General features: G+C 44.6%; 1 protein-coding gene across 1 annotated transcript; it reads left to right on the top strand.

Annotated features, from left to right (window-relative positions):
- The first annotated feature begins 204 nt into the window (after nt 1-204).
- LOC130290905 (E3 ubiquitin-protein ligase TRIM11-like) lies at nt 205-20365 on the top strand. The gene is made up of 2 exons (XM_056539109.1): nt 205-689; nt 20158-20365. Exons 1-2 carry the CDS (start codon nt 342-344, stop codon nt 20164-20166), a joined length of 357 nt encoding a protein of 118 aa, XP_056395084.1. The 5' UTR covers nt 205-341; the 3' UTR covers nt 20167-20365.
- The last annotated feature ends 699 nt before the right edge of the window (nt 20366-21064 follow it).

Raw genomic sequence — 21064 nt, 5'->3', positions numbered from 1 at the left:
GATTGGCAGGTGGTATTTCCACTTCTCCGCTGGGCACTGAATTAGTAATGAGTACTCGCCTCGGGCATTGTCCTACAATTTTATGAGCTGCTTTGTAAACATTATGACCCACCATTAACCCTTCGTTGGCTGCCAGCTATATATATATATATATATATAGTACATTAACTCTTCGTTACATCACAGGCAGTGACATACGGGCCCCGAGGGCACTTCCCACAATCACTCGGAATGTGGAAACTTGCCAAACTGCATAACTCCCCGCCTCTCTCCGCCTGAGGTAGTCATGACAGGTAAACAGGGGCGGACACGTGAATGTATATAGGTGTATAAATCCACGGATGATCTGCAGTGAGACAAGGAACAGACATCACCACACACACACACACACAATGTCTTCAGCAGGACCCTACAGAGAGCTGCAGGACGGCTCCGTGTGCTCGCTATGTGAATGTTACTTTGAGGACCCGGTGACCACCGAGTGCGGGCACAGTTACTGTAGAACGTGCCTGGTGGCCAACGCCGGGGGAAAAGAAAACGCAGGGGGTCAGCTGATGTGCCCGACGTGCGGACGGGTGATGGGATGGAGGGCGGTCACCACCGACGTGCGCCTCGGGGTCACAACCCGGATCGCCAAGAGGCTCAATTTCCCGCCAATACCACCCAGGAGAAAAAAATCGCAAGAGCAGGTGAGAGCACGCTTCAACCAAACGCAAATTATATTTTTGTTGTTGTCTCTGTATGGAGGATCATGTTACCAGAAGCGTCCCCCGAGGCAGAGGGACAATATTCGGTTACGCGAGGCCATTTAGGTCGCTTGTTCCCGTCAGACTGGAGGATTATTAAGCTAATAGGGAAACAAAGCATTAAGCTCCATACTAAGTGCCGCAGTAAAGAGAGCAATTATAGGCGTATAATGGCTCCGTACGCCTGTATACCGTTACTGTGGCCATATTGGCGAGCACTTGGTTATCCTTCTACAGCTATAAATAGGATATATGGGGGATCAGTGGTGCAGTCGCGCATAGCAACCAATTTCTGCTTCCATTTTAAAAAGTGAAAATGAAAGCTGGAATCTGACTGGTTGCTATGGGCAACAGCTCCATTGATCCTCTGCACAATGTTTGATAAATCTCCCCCAATATGTATGAACGCAGTAAAAATGTCAGGCCCCATCTATCTGACCGTCAGCCCGACAAGTTGTTTGCAAACCAGTGTGCCTCCAGCTGTTGCAACTACAACTCCCAGCATGCCTGACAAGTGTATTGTATGTCTATAGAGCAGTGTTTCCCAACCAGTGCGCTCTTGCTGTTGCAAAACTACAACTCCCAGCATGCCCGGACAGCTGAAAGCTGTCCGGGCATGCTGGGGGTTGTAGTTTTGCAACAGCTGGAGGCACCCTGGTCTAGCTTTTGCAAAACTACAACTCCCAGCATGCCTGTCAGCCTGACAAGTGTATTGTATGTCTATAGAGCAGTGTTTCCTAACCAGTGCGCTCTTGCTGTTGCAAAACTACAACTCCCAGCATTCCTGGGCAGTCTATTGCATGTCTATAGAGCTGTGTTTCCCAACCAGTGCACCTCTAGCTGTTGCAAAACTACAACTCCCAGCATGCCCAGACACCCGAAGCTCCCCAAATATCGGTTTTGTGGGATGTAAAGATTTGCAATACTAGGACATATGTTATTTTTATATATATATATATATATATATATATATATATATATATATATATATATATATATATAGGGCTCAAGTACTGCAGCAACGTGTGGGAACTGAGTTCCTGCACTTTTTTCACAGCAGAAACACTATTCACATTAGTAGGAGTCCTGCAGGACCAGCCCTTTAGTGGAAGAGTTCCCACACTTTTTTTTTCCAGGACTTGACCCCTGTATATATATATATATATATATATATATATATATATACACACACACATATTGTTTCACCATGCCAGTGTCCGGTGGCTTGGCACCAACAAAATGTCCCGCACATTTATCACGGCCAAGGACCAGTTGTGCGGGCTGCCATCCAGATGTATCATGCGCCATAGCGAATATGAATGGCAGCTGTTGATACGGTACCAACGTTAGGCCATTATACAGCGGATAAAATAGTAAGGAGTCACTTAATGCACAAGATAACAAATAAGAGAATAACAGATTGCTCATCCATAGATAGTAACAGAGTGTACAAGTGTACAGCGTGGCGGCACAGGGTTTACATTGTACTGGAGGCTGTAGCTATATATAACAGTGGGTGCAACACAAACATCCTATATGCTAATGTCGGAGTAATTATATCTATCATAAAAGGCCGGACTGTAAAAACCTGGAACACAGCGGAGAAACGCCAAGCTTTTAAAATAGCAGTAGAGAAACACATACAGGAGAGTTGTACTGTATGTACAACACAGCAGAGTAATACTGTATATATAGCACAATAGATTAATACAGTGTGTATATATATATATATATATATATATATATATATATCTCACAACAGAGTAATACTGTATATCTATAAAACACATAAGAGTTATACTGTATATATAACACAATAGATTAATACAGTATATATAACACAATAGAGTAATACTGTATATATCACACATAAGAGTAATACTGTACATATAATACAATAGAGTAATACTGTATATATTATACCAAAAGATCACCGTGGTGATCCACTAATTCCCTAAATTTACCATATATTAATAAAAATGTTTATTGTTTCATATTAGTTCACACACAAAAAAGATAAAAAAATCAGGGTGTCTCTCTTTCCAGAAATATTAGGTGTAAAGAGGACTGCCAGGACTCAATAGTATTGCAGTATGCACCTGCAGTGTGCCATACTGAGGGAAAGGACACCACTGTGTTTTAAAATCAGATTCTAGCCCCCCTCGACATGTTTCGACGTACACCCGGCTTTGTCAAGAGGTAACAGGCTGTTACCTCTTGACAAAGCCGGGTGTACGTCGAAACATGTCGAGGGGGGCTAGAATCTGATTTTAAAACACAGTGGTGTCCTTTCCCTCAGTATGGCACACTGCAGGTGCATACTGCAATACTATTGAGTCCTGGCAGTCCTCTTTACACCTAATATTTCTGGAAAGAGAGACACCCTGATTTTTTTATCTTTTTTTGTGTGTGAACTAATATGAAACAATAAACATTTTTCTTAATATATGGTAAATTTAGGGAATTAGTGGATCACCACGGTGATCTTTTGGTATATTGTTTGGATTATCCCTCCATATATTGGTCTAATATGGATCAATACTATATATATAACACATAAGAGTAAAACTGTATAAATAACACAATAGAGTAATACTGTATATTTATCACAACAGAGTAATACAGTATATATATAACACATAAGAGTAAAACTGTATAAATAACACAATAGAGTAATACAGTATATATAACACATAAGAGTAAAACTGTATAAATAACACAATAGAGTAATACTGTATATATATCACAACAGAGTAATACAGTATATATAACACATAAGAGTAAAATTGTACATATAACACAACAGAGTAATACAGTATATATAACAAAATAGAGTAATACTGTATATATAACACAATAGAGTAATACTGTATATATATAACACAATAGAGTAATACAGTATATATCACACAATAGAGTAATACAGTACATATAACACAATAGAGTAATACAGTATATATAACACAATAGATTAATACTGTATATATAACACAATAGATTAATACTGTATATATATATATATATAAAACATAAGAGTAATACAGTATATATAACACAACAGAGTAATACAGTATATATAACACAATAGAGTAATAGAGTAATACAGTATATATAACACAATAGAGTAATACAGTATATATCACACAATAGAGTAATACAGTATATATAACACAATAGAGTAATACAGTATATATAACACAATAGATTAATACTGTATATATATATATAAAACATAAGAGTAATATAGTATATATAACACAACAGAGTAATACAGTATATATAACAAAATAGAGTAATACTGTATATATAACACAATAGAGTAATACTGTATATATAACACAATAGAGTAATACTGCATATATAACACAATAGAGTAATGGAGTATATATAACACAATAGAGTAATACAGTATATATAACACAATAGAGTGATACAGTATATATAACACAATAGAGTAATAGAGTATATATAACACAATAGAGTGATACAGTATATATAACACAATAGAGTAATAGAGTATATATAACACAATAGAGTAATACAGTATATATAACACAATAGAGTAATAGAGTAATACTGTACATATAACACAACAGAGTAATACTGTATAAATAACACAACAGAGTAATACTGTATATATATAACACAATAGAGTAATACAGTATATATAACACAATAGAGTAATGGAGTATATATAACACAATAGAGTAATACAGTATATATAACACAATAGAGTAATACAGTATATATAACACAATAGAGTAATAGAGTAATATTGTACATATAACACAACAGAGTAATACTGTATATATAACACAAAAGAGTAATACAGTATATATCACACAATAGAGTAATACAGTATATATAACAATAGAGAAATACAGTATATATAACACAATAGAGTAATAGAGTAATACTGTATATATAACACAATAGAGTAATACTGTATATATAACACAATAGATTAATACAGTATATATAACACAATAGAGTAATACAGTATATATCACACAATAGAGTAATACAGTATATATAACACAATAGAGTAATAGAGTAATACTGTATATATAACACAATAGAGTAATACAGTATATATAACACAATAGAGTAATAGAGTAATACTGTATATATAACACACTAGAGTAATACAGTATATATAACACAATAGAGTAATACAGTATATATAACACAATAGAGTAATACAGTATATATAACACCCTAGAGTAATACAGTATATATCACACAATAGAGTAATACAGTATATATAACACAATAGAGTAATACAGTATATATCACACAATAGAGTAATACAGTATATATAACACAATAGAGTAATACAGTATATATAACACAATAGAGTAATACAGTATATATAACAATAGAGCAATACAGTATATATAACACAATAGAGTAATACAGTATATATAACACAATAGAGTAATACAGTATATATAACACAATAGAGTAATACAGTATATATAACACAATAGAGTAATACAGTATATATAACACAATAGAGTAATACAGTATATATAACACAATAGAGTAATACAGTATATATAACACAATAGAGTAATACAGTATATATAACACAATAGAGTAATACAGTATATATAAAACAATAGAATAAGGGTAACGTGTAAGGTGTGTTCACACGTACGCAGATTTGATGCTCAGGATTTGATTGTTACGCCTAGCGCTCCGGGTCCCCGCTCCTCCCCGGAGCGCTCACGGCGCCTTTCTCCCTGCAGCTCCCCGGTCAGCGCTGACCGGGAGCGCTGCCCTGTCATGGCCGTTGGGGATGCGATTCGCACAGCGGGACGCGCCCGCTCGCGAATCGCATCCCAGGTCACTTACCCGTTCCCGTCTCCTGCGGTCATGTGCTGGCGCGCGCGGCTCCGCTCTCTAGGGCGCGCGCGCGCCAGCTCCCTGAGACTTAAAGGGCCAGTGCACCAATGATTGGTGCCTGGCCCAATTAGCTTAATTGGTTCCCATCTGTTTCCTGGCTATATCTAGTCTCCTCCCTTGCACTTCCTTGCCGGATCTTGTTGCCCTAGAGCCTAGTGAAAGCGTTTTTGTGTGTTTATACCCTGTGTACCAGAACTTTGCTATCTCCCCTGACTACGAACCTTGCCGCCTGCCCCCGACCTTCTGCTACGTCCGACTTTGCTTCTGCCTACTCCCTTGTACCTCGCCTATCTTCAGCAGCCAGAGAGGTGAGCCGTTGCTAGTGGATACGACCTGGTCACTACCGCCGCAGCAAGACCATCCCGCTTTGCGGCGGGCTCTGGTGAAAACCTGTAGTGTCTTAGAACCGGTCCACTAGCACGGTCCTCGCTATCCCTCTCTGGTACAGAGGATCCACCTCCTGCCAGCCGGCATCGTGACAGTAGATCCGGCCATGGATCCCGCTGAAGTTCCTCTGCCTGTTGTCGCCGACCTCCCCACACTGGTCGCCCAGCAAGCCCGACAGATTGCCCAACAAGATCACCAGCTGTCGTACTTGACCACCATGACTCAGCAACTCCAGTCGCAGCTACAGCAGATTCAGTCTCAGCTACAGCAGCAGCAACCATCTCCTCCGCCAGCTCCTGCACCTCTTCCGCAGCGAGTGGCCACTCCTAGCCTCCGCCTGTCTTTGCCGGACAAATTTAATGGGGACTCTAAGTTTTGCCGTGGCTTTCTTTCCCAATGTTCCCTGCATCTGGAGATGATGTCGGATCAGTTTCCTACTGAAAGGTCTAAGGTGGCTTTCGTAGTCAGCCTTCTGTCTGGAAAAGCCCTGTCATGGGCCACACCGCTCTGGGACCGTGATGACCCCGTCACTGCCTCTGTACACTCCTTCTTCTCGGAAATTCGAAGTGTCTTTGAGGAACCTGCCCGAGCCTCTTCTGCTGAGACTGCCCTGCTGAACCTGGTCCAGGGTAATTCCTCCGTTGGCGAGTACGCCATACAATTCCGTACTCTTGCTTCTGAACTTTCCTGGAATAATGAGGCTCTCTGCGCGACCTTTAAAAAAGGCCTATCCAGCAACATTAAAGATGTTCTGGCCGCACGAGAGACTCCTGCTAGCCTGCATGAACTCATTCATCTAGCCACTCGCATTGACATGCGTTTTTCTGAGAGGCATCAAGAGCTCCGCCAGGAAAAAGACTTAGATCTCTGGCCACCTCTCCCACAGTCTCCACTGCAATCTGCGCCTAGGCCTCCCGCCGAGGAGGCCATGCAAGTGGATCGGTCTCGCCTGACCCTGGAAGAGAGGAATCGCCGTAAGGAAGAGAATCTTTGTTTGTACTGTGCCAGTACTGAACATTTTCTGGTGGATTGCCCAATCCGTCCTCCACGTCTGGGAAACGCACGCTCACACTCAGCTCTCGTGGGTGTGGCGTCTCTTGATGCCAAGTCGGCTTCTCCACGTCTCACGGTACCTGTTCGGATTTCCACTTCAGCCAGCTCTCCCCTCTCAGCCGTGGCCTGTCTGGACTCTGGAGCTTCTGGGAATTTTATTCGGGAGTCCTTTGTGAATAAATTCCATATTCCGGTGACCCGTCTTGTCAAGCCACTCCGCATCTCCGCGGTCAACGGAGCCAGGTTGGACTGTACCATACGTTTCCGCACGGAGCCCCTTCTTATGAGCATCGGATCTCATCACGAGAGGATTGAACTTTTGGTCCTCCCCAATTGCACCTCGGAAATTCTCCTTGGACTTCCCTGGCTTCAACTTCATTCCCCAACCCTGGATTGGTCCACTGGGGAGATCAAGAGTTGGGGGTCCTCTTGTGCCAAGAACTGTCTAAAACCGGTTCCCAGTAACCCTTGCCGTAACTCTGTGGTTCCTCCTGTATCCGGTCCCCCTAAGGTCATTAAGGACTCTGCCTGCCACAGGAAATGCCCCTCCCCCCCTCCCAGGCAAGCTTCTGTGTCCCCTCATGGCCCTCGTCCTGGTGTCACACTGCCCCGTGCCAGGTCTCGCCCTCTGCCCTCTCTCCCCATTCCTACTCCTGCGGTTCTGCCTGCCGTTGAGGAATCCCTCCTTCCTTTCCCGGTGTCCTCATCCCAGGGGAGGCAGTTACCCGATAAAGAGAAGGGGAGACCTAAGGGGGGGGGTACTGTTACGCCTAGCGCTCCGGGTCCCCGCTCCTCCCCGGAGCGCTCACGGCGCCTTTCTCCCTGCAGCTCCCCGGTCAGCGCTGACCGGGAGCGCTGCCCTGTCATGGCCGTTGGGGATGCGATTCGCACAGCGGGACGCGCCCGCTCGCGAATCGCATCCCAGGTCACTTACCCGTTCCCGTCTCCTGCGGTCATGTGCTGGCGCGCGCGGCTCCGCTCTCTAGGGCGCGCGCGCGCCAGCTCCCTGAGACTTAAAGGGCCAGTGCACCAATGATTGGTGCCTGGCCCAATTAGCTTAATTGGTTCCCATCTGTTTCCTGGCTATATCTAGTCTCCTCCCTTGCACTTCCTTGCCGGATCTTGTTGCCCTAGAGCCTAGTGAAAGCGTTTTTGTGTGTTTATACCCTGTGTACCAGAACTTTGCTATCTCCCCTGACTACGAACCTTGCCGCCTGCCCCCGACCTTCTGCTACGTCCGACTTTGCTTCTGCCTACTCCCTTGTACCTCGCCTATCTTCAGCAGCCAGAGAGGTGAGCCGTTGCTAGTGGATACGACCTGGTCACTACCGCCGCAGCAAGACCATCCCGCTTTGCGGCGGGCTCTGGTGAAAACCTGTAGTGTCTTAGAACCGGTCCACTAGCACGGTCCTCGCTATCCCTCTCTGGTACAGAGGATCCACCTCCTGCCAGCCGGCATCGTGACATTGATGCAGCAGATTACAATATAAACGAAATGACTGAGAACAGCTTCAAATCGGCAGTTTCAAATCCTGCCAATCAAATCTGCGCAGCATCCTGTTTGTGTGAACGTACCCTAATACTGTATATATAACGCAACAGAGTAAGGCCCCTTTCACACTGCCTTGCTCCCCGTCAAGAACGGCCGTTAAAGTCTCTCTCTTTTTTGGGGGACTTTAACGTCCATTCTCGTGACGGGGAGCAACAGGGAACAACAGGTCCCGACAGCTCCCATTTACTATTATGATTGGCAAGTGATGGGCAGTGCCTGGTTTCTTCCAGACATGATACCTCCCCCACCATGATCACTGTAGAGATGGTATTGGGATGTGATGGGCAGTGCCTGGTTTCTTCCAGACATGATGCTGCCCCCACCATGATCACTGTAGGGATGGTATTGGGATGTGATGGGCAGTGCCTGGTTTCTTCCAGACATGATGCTGCCCCCACCATGATCACTGTAGGGATGGTATTGGGATGTGATGGGCAGTGCCTGGTTTCTTCCAGACATGATGCTGCCCCCACCATGATCACTGTAGGGATGGTATTGGGCAGGTGATTGGCAGTGCCTGGTTTCCTCCAGACATGATGCTGCCCCCACCATGATCACTGTAGGGATGGTATTGGGCAGGTGATGGGCAGTGCCTGGTTTCTTCCAGACATGATGCTGCCCCCACCATGATAATTGTAGGGATAGTATTGGGCAGGTGATGGGCAGTGCCTGGTTTCCCCCAGACATGATGCTGCCCCCACCATGATCACTGTAGGGATGGTATTGGGATGTGATGGGCAGGGCCTGGTTTCCTACAGACATGATGCTGCCCCCACCATGATCACTGTAGGGATGGTATTGGGCAGGTGATGGGCAGTGCCTGGTTTCCTCCAGACATGATGCTGCCCCCACCATGATCACAGTAGGGATGGTATTAGGCAGGTGATGGGCAGTGCCTGGTTTCCTCCTGACATGATGCTGCCCCCACCATGATCACTGTAGGGATGGTATTGGGCAGGTAATGGGCAATGCCTGGTTTCCTCCAGACATGATGCTGCCCCCACCATGATCACTGTAGGGATGGTATTGGACAGGTGATGGGCAGTGCCTGGTTTCCTCCAGACATGATGCTGCCCCCACCATGATCACTGTAGGGATGGTATTGGACAGGTGATGGGCAGTGCCTGGTTTCCTCCAGACATGATGCTGCCCCCACCATGATCACTGTAGGGATGGTATTGGGCAGGTGATGGGCAGTGCCTGGTTTCCCCCAGACATGATGCTGCCCCCATCATGATCACTGTAGGGATGGTATTGGGATGTGATGGGCAGTGCCTGCTTTCCCCCAGACATGATGCTGCCCCCACCATGATCACTGTAGGGATGGTATTGGGCAGGTGATTGGCAGTGCCTGGTTTCCTCCAGACATGATGCTGCCCCCACCATGATCACTGTAGGGATGGTATTGGGCAGGTGATGGGTAGTGCCTGGTTTCTCCCAGACATGATGCTGCCCCCACCATGATCACTGTAGGGATGGTATTGGGCAGGTGATGGGCAGTGCCTGGTTTCCTCCAGACATGATGCTGCCCCCACCATGATCACTGTAGGGGTGGTATTGGGCAGGTGATGGGCAGTGCCTGGTTTCCTCCTGACATGATGCTGCCCCCACCATGATCACTGTAGGGATGGTATTGGGCAGGTGATGGGTAGTGCCAGGTTCCCCCAGATATGATGCTGCCCCCACCATGATCACTGTAGGGATGGTAATGGGCAGGTGATGGGCAGTGCCTGGTTTCCTCCAGACATGATGCTGCCCCCACCATGATCACTGTAGGGATGGTATTGGGCAGGTGATGGGCACTGCCTGGTTTCCCCCAGACATGATGCTGCCCCCACCATACTTCACTGTAGGAATGGTATTGGGCAGGTGATGAGCAGTACCTGGTTTCCTCCAGACATGATGCTGCCCCCACCATGATCACTGTAGGGATGGTATTGGGCAGGTGATGGGCAGTGCCTGGTTTCCTCCAGACATGATGCTGCCCCCACCATGATCACTGTAGGGATGGTATTGGGCAGGTGATGGGCAGTGCCTGGTTTCCCCCAGACATGATGCTGCCCCCACCATGCTCCACTGTAGGGATGGTATTGGGCAGGTAATGGGCAGTGCCTGGTTTCCTCCAGACATGATGCTGCCCCCACCATGATCACTGTAGGGATGGTATTGGGCAGGTGATGGGCAGTGCCTGGTTTCCTCCCAACATGATGCTGCCCCCACCATGATCACTGTAGGGATGGTATTGGGCAGGTAATGGGCAGTGCCTGGTTTCCTCCAGACATGATGCTGCCCCCACCATGATCACTGTAGGGATGGTATTGGGCAGGTGATGGGCAGTGCCTGGTTTCCCCCAGACATGATGCTGCCCCCACCATGCTCCACTGTAGGGATGGTATTGGGCAGGTAATGGGCAGTGCCTGGTTTCCTCCAGACATGATGCTGCCCCCACCATGATCACTGTAGGGATGGTATTGGGCAGGTGATGGGCAGTGCCTGGTTTCCTCCCAACATGATGCTGCCCCCACCATGATCACTGTAGGGATGGTATTGAGCAGGTGATGGGCAGTGCCTGGTTTCCTCCAGACATGATGCTGCCCCCCACCATGATCACTGAAGGGATGGTATTGAGCAGGTGATGGGCAGTGCCTGGTTTCCTCCAGACATGATGCTGCCCCCACCATGATCACTGTAGGGATGGTATTGGGCAGGTGATGGGCAGTGCCTGGTTTCCCCCAGACATGATGCTGCCCCCCACCATGATCACTGAAGGGATGGTATTGAGCAGGTGATGGGCAGTGCCTGGTTTCCTCCAGACATGATGCTGCCCCCACCATGATCACTGTAGGGATGGTATTGGGCAGGTGATGGGCAGTGCCTGGTTTCTCCAGACATGATGCTGCCCCCACCATGATCACTGTTGGGATGGTATTGGGCAGGTGATGGGCAGTGCCTGGTTTCTCCAGACATGATGCTGCCCCCACCATGATCACTGTTGGGATGGTATTAGGCAGGTGATGGGCAGTGCCTGGTTTCCTCCAGACATGATGCTGCCCCCACCATGATCACTGTAGGGATGGTATTGGGCAGGTGAAGGGCAGTGCCTGGTTTCTCCAGACATGATGCTGCCCCCACCATGATCACTGTAGGGATGGTATTGGGCAGGTGATGGGCAGTGCCTGGTTTCCCCCAGACATGATGCTGCCCCCACCATGATCACTGTAGGGATGGTATTGGGCAGGTGATGGGCAGTGCCTGGTTTCCCCCAGACATGATGCTGCTCCCACCATGATCACTGTAGGGATGGTATTGGGCAGGTGAAGGGCAGTGTCTGGTGTCTCCAGACATGATGCTTCCCCCACCATGATCACTGTAGGGATGGTATTGGGTAGGTGATGGGCAGTGCCTGGTTTCCTCCAGACATGATGCTTAGAAATGAGGCCATAAAGTTCATTCTTGCTTTCATCAGACCAGAGAATCTTGTTCCTTTTAGATGCTTTTTCCAATCTTTAAGTGGCTTTCATGTGTCTTTTACTGAGGAGAAGCTTCTTTCTGGCCTCTTTACCATAAAGCCCACATTATGGAGGCTGTAGTGATGGACGACCTTGTGGAACTTTCTCCCATCTGCACACAGGATCTTTGGAGCTCCAAAGACCGGTTTTCAGCCAATTTTTGAGCCTCAAAAAATGTCTTAAAAGTTTAATGTTTTTAATCTCCAACACAGTAAGACTAGGTTCACACTTTGGAATTTCTGGGCAGAATTTCTGCCGGATATCTAGCTGGCGGCAACAGGACCGCATAGACTACATTGCCGTCCCCATAGATGGCAATGCATTTCTGAGCAGATCTCCCGAAAGATCCACCCAGAAATGCATTGCAGTCTATGGGGGCAGCAATGCAGTCTGCTTGGTCCTAGCGCCGCCGGCTCGATCTCCGTCAGAAATTCTGCAGTGTGAACCCAGCCTAAAATTATATGTTCACGAAATGGAACATACTATTAGGCTACGTTTAATCCACTGAAATCAATGGGTCTGCTGGAAACATGTCAGGCTGTACGTACGCCGAAATACAGCTCAATGGAAGATAGAAACTGCAATGTGAATTGGGCCTAATACTGTAAAAAGCAGAAGTAAGGGTGGGTTCACACCACGATTTTCTATACAGTTTTTGGATACGTTTTTTTTGTTTTTTTTTAAACCGTATGCAACTGTACAGAAAACCGTGGCCATAGACTTTCCATTCAAAACCGTAAGCACCATATTGCATACGGTTGGTTGTCTCTTTTTTTCACACCACGCGTTTTTTTACTTTTTTTTTCTGGACAGAAAACCGTGGCCTACCACGGTTTTTGGTCCAGGTGAAAATCCGTATTGACCCATATACAGTTTTTTTTTAACATGGGAGTCAATGGGAACCGTACAGAACCGAATGTGCCATCCAGTTTTTACCATACGGTTTTTTACTTTGCACAGTTTTTTTTCTTGGAATTTCAAACAAACAAGTGAATCTTTATTCATAATGGAGTGAAAAGTTCAAAACAAATGCGTTTTTTTCTTAAAAAACGGATGCAACCGAACAGCACTTTTCAAACCGTATACAGTTTAGTCAGGTTTTGAGGAATCCGTTTTTTTATCAAAAACCTGAAAAAAACTGTATTTAAAAAACGTGGTGTGAACCCACCCTAACACTGACCAGAAAAACTAAATGTCACCAGTTAGTTGAATATTGTAATAATAACATTGTATCTACATGTAATAGATTTACTGTAAATACATATAACTCTGTCGAGTAACATTGTAGCTACTTGCAATTGATTTACTGGAACAACCGATAACATAGCAAAGTAACTACAAATCTACAAACACCTACACATCACAATAACATATTAAATCAGATAGAGAAAAAAAAAACATTTATAAACACAGAGATCACCATCCCTTATAATAAATATTTTATATATATATATATATATATATATATATATATATATATATATATATATAGTGTTATAAACATGTATGAGTGGTAATGCAATAGAAAGGCATACAAAAACTATAATACTGAAGATATGGCAAACAACCATGTAGAGCAGTGTTTCCCAAACAGTGTGCCTCCAGCTGTTGCAAAACTACAACTCCCAACATGCCCGGACAGCCAAAGGCTGTCCGGGCATGATCGGAGTTGTAGTTTTGCAACAGCTGGAGGCACACCAGTTGGGAAACACTGAAGTTGAGCAATACAAAAACAGTAGTCTGCAGTAGTATTCTCATGTGTAAGAATGTGGACCTGAATATAATACAATAACATCATGATAATAGATATGAAAAAGTTTTCATTACCAGACAGGGCGCGTTTAACTGCAATGGGGATCACAATGTCCATCCCCATACACTATTACGTGTTTTACCTTACAGCTTCATCAGGGTGCTAGGTTACGTGCCTCTTTTCTGGTAATGCAGGCACCTTAACACACACATATATGTGGTAATGGGGTGTGAGGTGCAGGGCAGATGTTGTAACCCTAGGGGCAGATGGCATTAACCCCTTGTATTCGTGACGCCAGGGCGTGGTTTAGCCTATAACCACACGAAGGTATACCGCTGGATCCTGGGCTAGGCACGGGGAGCAATAAAGACTCCGACGCCAAGTTATGGACAACCGTAGCTTTACTGAGGGTAGACTGATGGTAAAGTCTATACAGTTCAGCCAGGGCCCAAGGAGGTGACCAGTGATGCAGAGACCTTAAGGGCTTGCTGGGACTTGTAGTAGGACTGGACAATTGAATGCAGACCATGCTGACCTGACAGATGACAGGGACTGACTTGACTCATAAAGCTGTGACTTTATCTTACTTGACTTGATGGCGGCTGCAGGACTGGACTTTGAGGTCTCCAACAATCTGGACACACACACTAGACAAGACTGCACTGGACCTCAGCAGAAGAGCAGAGATCAAAGAGAGAGAAGATCCACCCAGGGCTTATATGGGGGAGACTAGCAGGGAGCCCATAGGTCACTCTTGGGATCACCTGGTCACTGGTACCTCCTGGGTAACAATCACATGACATAAATCTCAACAATACAAAACATTTTATAATACAATACACTGCAGAACATATGAACAGGGGGGAAACAGGTCCAAGGGGCCCTGGGGACACTGAAGGAGGCTGCCTGACAGGACGTCAAGGGTACGGGGCAACATCTCCAATATTGGGCCACCACATATATATATATATATATATATATATATATATATATATATTTAAATTAGCTCACCACACCACCTTCACAGGTAGTGATCACCCTGCTCTGTACTGAGGAGGGGCGAACACCCCGAAACAGCTGTCTGCAGATGGGTCCTCTTTCCTTCTGGAGAGAGTTCTGGCTTGGCATAAATCCCAATCAGTTCTGAGACTTCTTAAATGGAGCCTGAGCTGTTTTGCCAGACACACTACCTGTGAAGGTGGTGTGGTGAGCTCATTTAAATATTTTTTTACCCAGAAGCCCGCGGAGTGCTAAATGGCCTAACTTGAATCTCCGTTAAACCTGAAGAGGTGTCCTCTCCCCGAGGAAAGTACTGACCCCGTTAATAATATATATATATATATATATATATATATATTACAATACTTTAGATTCTACAATACTAAGTCGTCTTATTATTTTTGTACGCCTTTCTATTATACATTACCACTCTAATATGTAATACTTTTCTATAATATACTGTATTTGCCAATAGGCACCTCTGGGCCTGTGTCTAGGGTGACAGTGTTGAGAGAGGCAGCACTTTACGAAGTAAAAAAAATAAAAATAAAAGGTGAATCTTCTTTCTCGCTAATGCTTTAGATATCTGTAGTCTGTTGCCATTCTTTCCCACCTGTAATGGAAATTTCCCGTATTATGTTGGCCTTGTGCCTATACACAGATGCCGATATGAACACACAATGTTGCAGTGTAAAGCATGGGGGAAGGCTCAGAGCACCAGGCATGTTAAAGGGGTACTCCATTGGAAAACATTTTCTTTAAAATCAACTAGTGAAAGTTAAACAGATTTCTAAATTACGTCTATTAAAACAATCTTAATCCTTTCAGTACTTATGAGCTGCTGTTATGATCCACAGGAAGTTCTTTTTTTTATTTTTTATTTCTTTTCTGTCTGACCACAGTGCTCTCTGCTGACACCTCTGTCCAATTTAAGAACTGTCCAGAGTAGGAGCAAATCCCCATAGAAAACCTCTCCTGCTCTGGACAGTTCCTAAAGTGGACAGAGGTGTCAGCAGAGAGGAAATTAAAAAGAAAATTAAAAAAAGAAAAGGACTTCCTGTGGAGCATAACAGCAGCTGATAAGTACTGGAAATGTAAATATTTTTTAACACAAGTAATTTTAGAAATCTGTTTAACTTTCTGGCACCAGTTGATTTAAAAACTTTTTTTTTTCCAGTGGAGTACCCCTTTAATGCAGGAATAGGGAAAGATATAGATAGATAAATGATCCATAGCCAGCCTTATGCTGGAGAGATGCTAAGTTGTGTTCCAACAAGACAGGGACGTGCACAGACATTTTGGAGGGCAGGGGCTCAAGCTAAAAAAAAAAAATTTGTATTATCCCTGTACTGTGCGCAAATCTCTGCAAAATACAATAACGTGCCTGTTATTAGGGCATCAAAGGACAAGGGCAGAAAAAGGGCAGGGGCTCAAGCCCCCCCTTGTATGTCTATGTGTGCATATCCCTGCACCAAGATGCCTCAGACCATGTAATGTCTCTGGGGACTCCTTATTCCCAATTGTCCATTCAGTCATTCTCTGCCCCCCATGGAGAACAGATGGAGATGACTGACCCTGCTGAATCATATCTAAGGCATCCTATCTATCTGAACACGGGCAGTGCAATGTGGCTGCCTCTCTATGAGAAGCCATCACCGAGCACCCCCCCTATGGACCCATCAGGAGAACAGGGTCCTGTGACCCTAGGTTGGCTTTTATGTGACTCTCTCCATGTAGTCTCTTCCTTGATGCAGTCATCTCCATCTTTTTCTGGTAGATAGGGGTTCCACAGGTGGGTCCCCATCTATTAGGCTGGGTTCACATCACGTTTTAGGCAATACGGGACCACATACGGCTGAGGGGGGGAGCTAAAATCGGGCGCTCCCGTATTCCTGCCGTATGCGGCCTGTATGTAATGTATGAGCCGACCGGAGTGAAGCGCACGGTTTTAGCTCCCCCCAGCCGTATGTGGTCCCGTATTTCCTAAAACGTGATGTGAACCCAGCCTAATATGTTTGTGTGACATTTTTTATTGATCATAGCCATATACTGGTATATGTTCTTTTTTGTCCCAAACAATCTCCGCAGGCCAAGAGTAACGCAATCATATAATCAACTGGCTCCAGAAAGCTAAACAGATTTGTAAATTATTTATATTTAAAAAAAATCTTAATCCTTCCAGTACTTATCAGCTGCTGAAGTGGAGTTGTTCTTTTCTGTCTAACTGCTCTCTGATGAGACCTGTCTCGGGAGCTGTCCAGAGTAGGAGCGAATCCCCATAGCAAACCACTTATGCTCCGGACAGTTCCTGAGACAGACAGAGGTGTCAGCAGACAACACTGTTGTCAGACAGAAAAGAACAACTCAACTCCAGCAGCTGACAATTATTGGAAGGATTAAGATTTTTTAATAGAAGTCATTTACAAATCTGTTTAACTTTCCGGAGCCAGTTGATCTAAAAAAAAAAATAAAGAAGTTTTTCCCCTGGAATACCCCTTTAAGTTTCATAAAATAGCTCCAGCCATTTGTAAGTTATGATGGATCATACATACACACACATACATACATATGTTGAGTTTTGTATATATACAGGGGCGTCCATTCTGCCTGGGCTGTTTTTAACAGATAATACTTTAGATAATGCTTTACAGTAAGGTAAAAGACTGGAGCTGACCATATTCATTTGTACAAGTGAGTTTTCTAGGTGTGCTCTGTGACCTGTGTAGGGTCATTCTACAGTGGTGCTTCCCAACCGGTGTGCCTCCAGCTGTTGCAAAACTACAACTCCCAGCATGCCCGGACAGCCGAAGGCTGTCCGGGCATGCCGGGAGTTGTAGTTTTGCAACAGCTGGAGACACACCGGTTGGGAAACACTGTTCTACAGGGAGGCAGAGCTCTAAGAATCAGCTCTTGGGAATTATGGTAGATCCATTCTTATGTATCAACTGGTGTCACATTTCACTGTAATCCTGTTTGTGATGACAAAGTACAGTTCTGGGCTTGTCTGAAGCCTGGGGAGGCCTAGGAAGTGGCAAGATATGCTCCACTTCTGGATAGGCCAAGGAATTGACATGAAAGGCCCCACTACCAATCCTGGAGAGGCCTAGAAAGGAGCATGAAAGACCCCACTACCAATCCTGCCTTTCAGTTCCAATAGTGAATAAAAAATGATATAGTTTACACATTGGGCTTCTCAGGGGAGACTCAGTTCCCCAATCTAGAGATAGCAGGAGGCTTCCGACAATCGGACCCACCGCGATCAGACAGTTATGCCATATCCTGACTCCCTTTTCCGAATACGCTGTATATAATGTTACTAAATATCCTGATTCTCATGTGATTCATTCAGAACACAGTAGCCCATTATCCTGACAGCCGTACGCTGTGCACACTATGCAGTATAGTGTATGGAGGGGGGGGGGGGGGGGAAGCCGTACACATCTACTGCTCCCCCTAGTGGTCGAGGCTGTAAACATTCATCTTTTTATCTATATTCCCAAACATAAATATATATATATATATATATATATATATATATATATATATATAGCATTGGAAATCAAGAACAAAGAAACATTTGAAGGTGAAAAGTCATCTATTTATTGGTTGTTTGTGGAGCACACCTACGTGTAATCTGACCACCGACCTAATTCATGGCGCAATGTTATTGTATTGCGTACAAGTGATACCTGGCCCCGTCACTCCGCACGTGTAACTGTCTTTGTTCCCAGGCCTATAAAATACGCCCGTCATATAGTTGCTTTTGTTACTACAGTAGCTCTTATGGCGATCGCCTTATATAAAAGTGTCCATAGTGCGCAGAATGATTGAATAGCGTAAGGGAAAGTTTATTGTGCATCATGTATATTTATGGCGTTTAGATACTTTAGATATTTATGTGCATTGGGGGAAGATTTATCAAAACCTGTGCAGATAAAAAGTAGAGCCGTTGCCTATAGCAACCAATGAGATTTCTTCTTCCATTGTTAACAAGGCCTGTGCAAAATGAAAGTAGCCATCTGATTGGTTGCTATGGGCAACTGGCCAACTTTTCCTCTTCACAGGTTTTGGTAAATGTCCTCCATTATGTATATTTATGGCGTTTAGATACTTTAGATGCTTAGATACTTTATGGCGTTTAGATACTTTAGATATTTATGTGCATTGGGGGGAGATTTATCAAAACCTGTGCAGATAAAAAGTAGAGCCGTTGCCTATAGCAACCAATCGGATTTCTTCTTCCATTGTTAACAAGGCCTGTGCAAAATGAAAGTAGCCATCTGATTGGTTGCTATGGGCAACTGGCCAACTTTTCCTCTTCACAGGTTTTGGTAAATGTCCTCCATTATGTATATTTATGGCGTTTAGATACTTTAGATGCTTAGATACTTTATGGCGTTTAGATACTTTAGATATTTATGTGCAATGGGGGGAGATTTATCAAAATCTGTGCAGATAAAAAGTAGAGCCGTTGCCTATAGCAACCAATGAGATTTCTTCTTCCATTTTTAACAAGGCCTGTGCAAAATGAAAGTAGCGATCTGATTGGTTGCTATGGGCAACTGGCCAACTTTTCCTCTTCACAGGTTTTGGTAAATGTCCTCCATTATGTATATTTATGGCGTTTAGATACTTTAGATGCTTAGATACTTCATGGCGTTTAGATCCTTTAGATATTTATGTGCATTATGTATATTTATGGCGTTTAGATGCTTTGCGGGAGCAGAGGTGGGGCAGATTGGAGAATATTTATCCTGTGTAAATAGGTTATTGAGTTATGTATCTAATTTCACCGTGTTATTAGTGGTTATTTCCGTAATGGTTGTCGCTATGTGGTTGTGCGGTATAAAGGTTAGTCAAAAGTGCCATGCTTTGTGGTTTAAGAGCTTGACTGCGAAGCTCTGCATGAACATTGGTATAGGGTTGCCCCCTGGTCGGTATTTTATTTATTTAGGCTACCCTGCTGGTATTTTTATATAAAAAATACCGGCAATGCAATGGCCGGTATTTATCCAACCAATCCTCCAACTACTAGAATGCTGCACTATGATCTATACCAGTGTTTCCTAACCAGAGCTCCTCCAGCTGTTGCAAATCTACAACTCCCAGCATGCCCGGACAGCCGTTGGCTGTCCGGGCATGCTGGGAGTAGTAGTTTTACAACAGCTGGAGGCACCCCTGGTTGGAAAAACACTGCCCTATATACTGGATTAGATTCCTAAACATAATCCTCCTTTTTTTTTTTTTTAGGAAATCTAGAGACCTGCTGAGAAGAAGACACCGCACTGGCGAATGGTAGAATACTGTCTTGCTCTGACTTCCGGTCTGATAGGACAGCCTGCAGAACATCGCATCTTTGCTGCTCACAATGGGCGGCAGAATAGAAATTCCATCATCACTTATTTATATCTATGTATTTATGTTGAATGTTATATTATTGGATGTTTTTTTTGTAATACTGTAGATAATATATGTGTGTAATATTACTTTTATATTATGATGTTTTATGTGTATATATATATATATATATATATATATATATATATATATATTAAAGAAGTTGTATATGGATATGAAAGTCTCCTCTGCTTTGTACATAGCACGTGTCACCTTCATTGCTTGTTATATGACTGAGGCTGGGTCCACACTACGTTTTGTCCCATACGGGAGCGCATACGGCAGGGGGGAGCTAAAACCTTGCGCTCCCGTATGTGACCGTATGCGCTCCCGTATGCCATTCACTTCAATGAGCCGACCGGAGTGAAACGTTCGGTCCGGTCGGCTCATTTTTGCGCCGTATGCGCTTTTACAACCGGACCTAAAACCGTGGTTGACCACAGTTTTAGGTCCGGTTGTAAAAGCGCATACGGCGCAAAAATGAGCCGACCGGACCGAACGTTTCACTCCGGTCGGCTCATTGAAGTGAATGGCATACGGGAGCGCATACGGTCACATACGGGAGCGCGAGCTTTTAGCTCGCCCCTGCCGTATGCGCTCCCGTATGGGACAAAACGTAGTGTGGACCCAGCCTTACATGAGCAGTGATATACTTGCCGTAAAGCATTTTTCCCCAAACCAGTGTTTCCCAACCAGAGTGCCTCCAGCTGTTGCACAACTACAATTCCTAGCATGACCGGACAGCCAAAGGTTGGAGGCA

The sequence above is a fragment of the Hyla sarda genome, chromosome 9, assembly GCF_029499605.1.
Source record: "Hyla sarda isolate aHylSar1 chromosome 9, aHylSar1.hap1, whole genome shotgun sequence".
Classification (NCBI taxonomy): domain Eukaryota; kingdom Metazoa; phylum Chordata; class Amphibia; order Anura; family Hylidae; genus Hyla; species Hyla sarda.
Note: the sequence above shows the minus strand (reverse complement) of the source record. Positions and strands in the feature narration are given on the sequence as shown.

Excerpts from the sequence above, each read along its gene's own strand:
- LOC130290905 (XM_056539109.1), top strand. The coding sequence starts at position 342 with ATGATCTGCAGTGAGACAAGGAACAGACATCACCACACACACACACAC.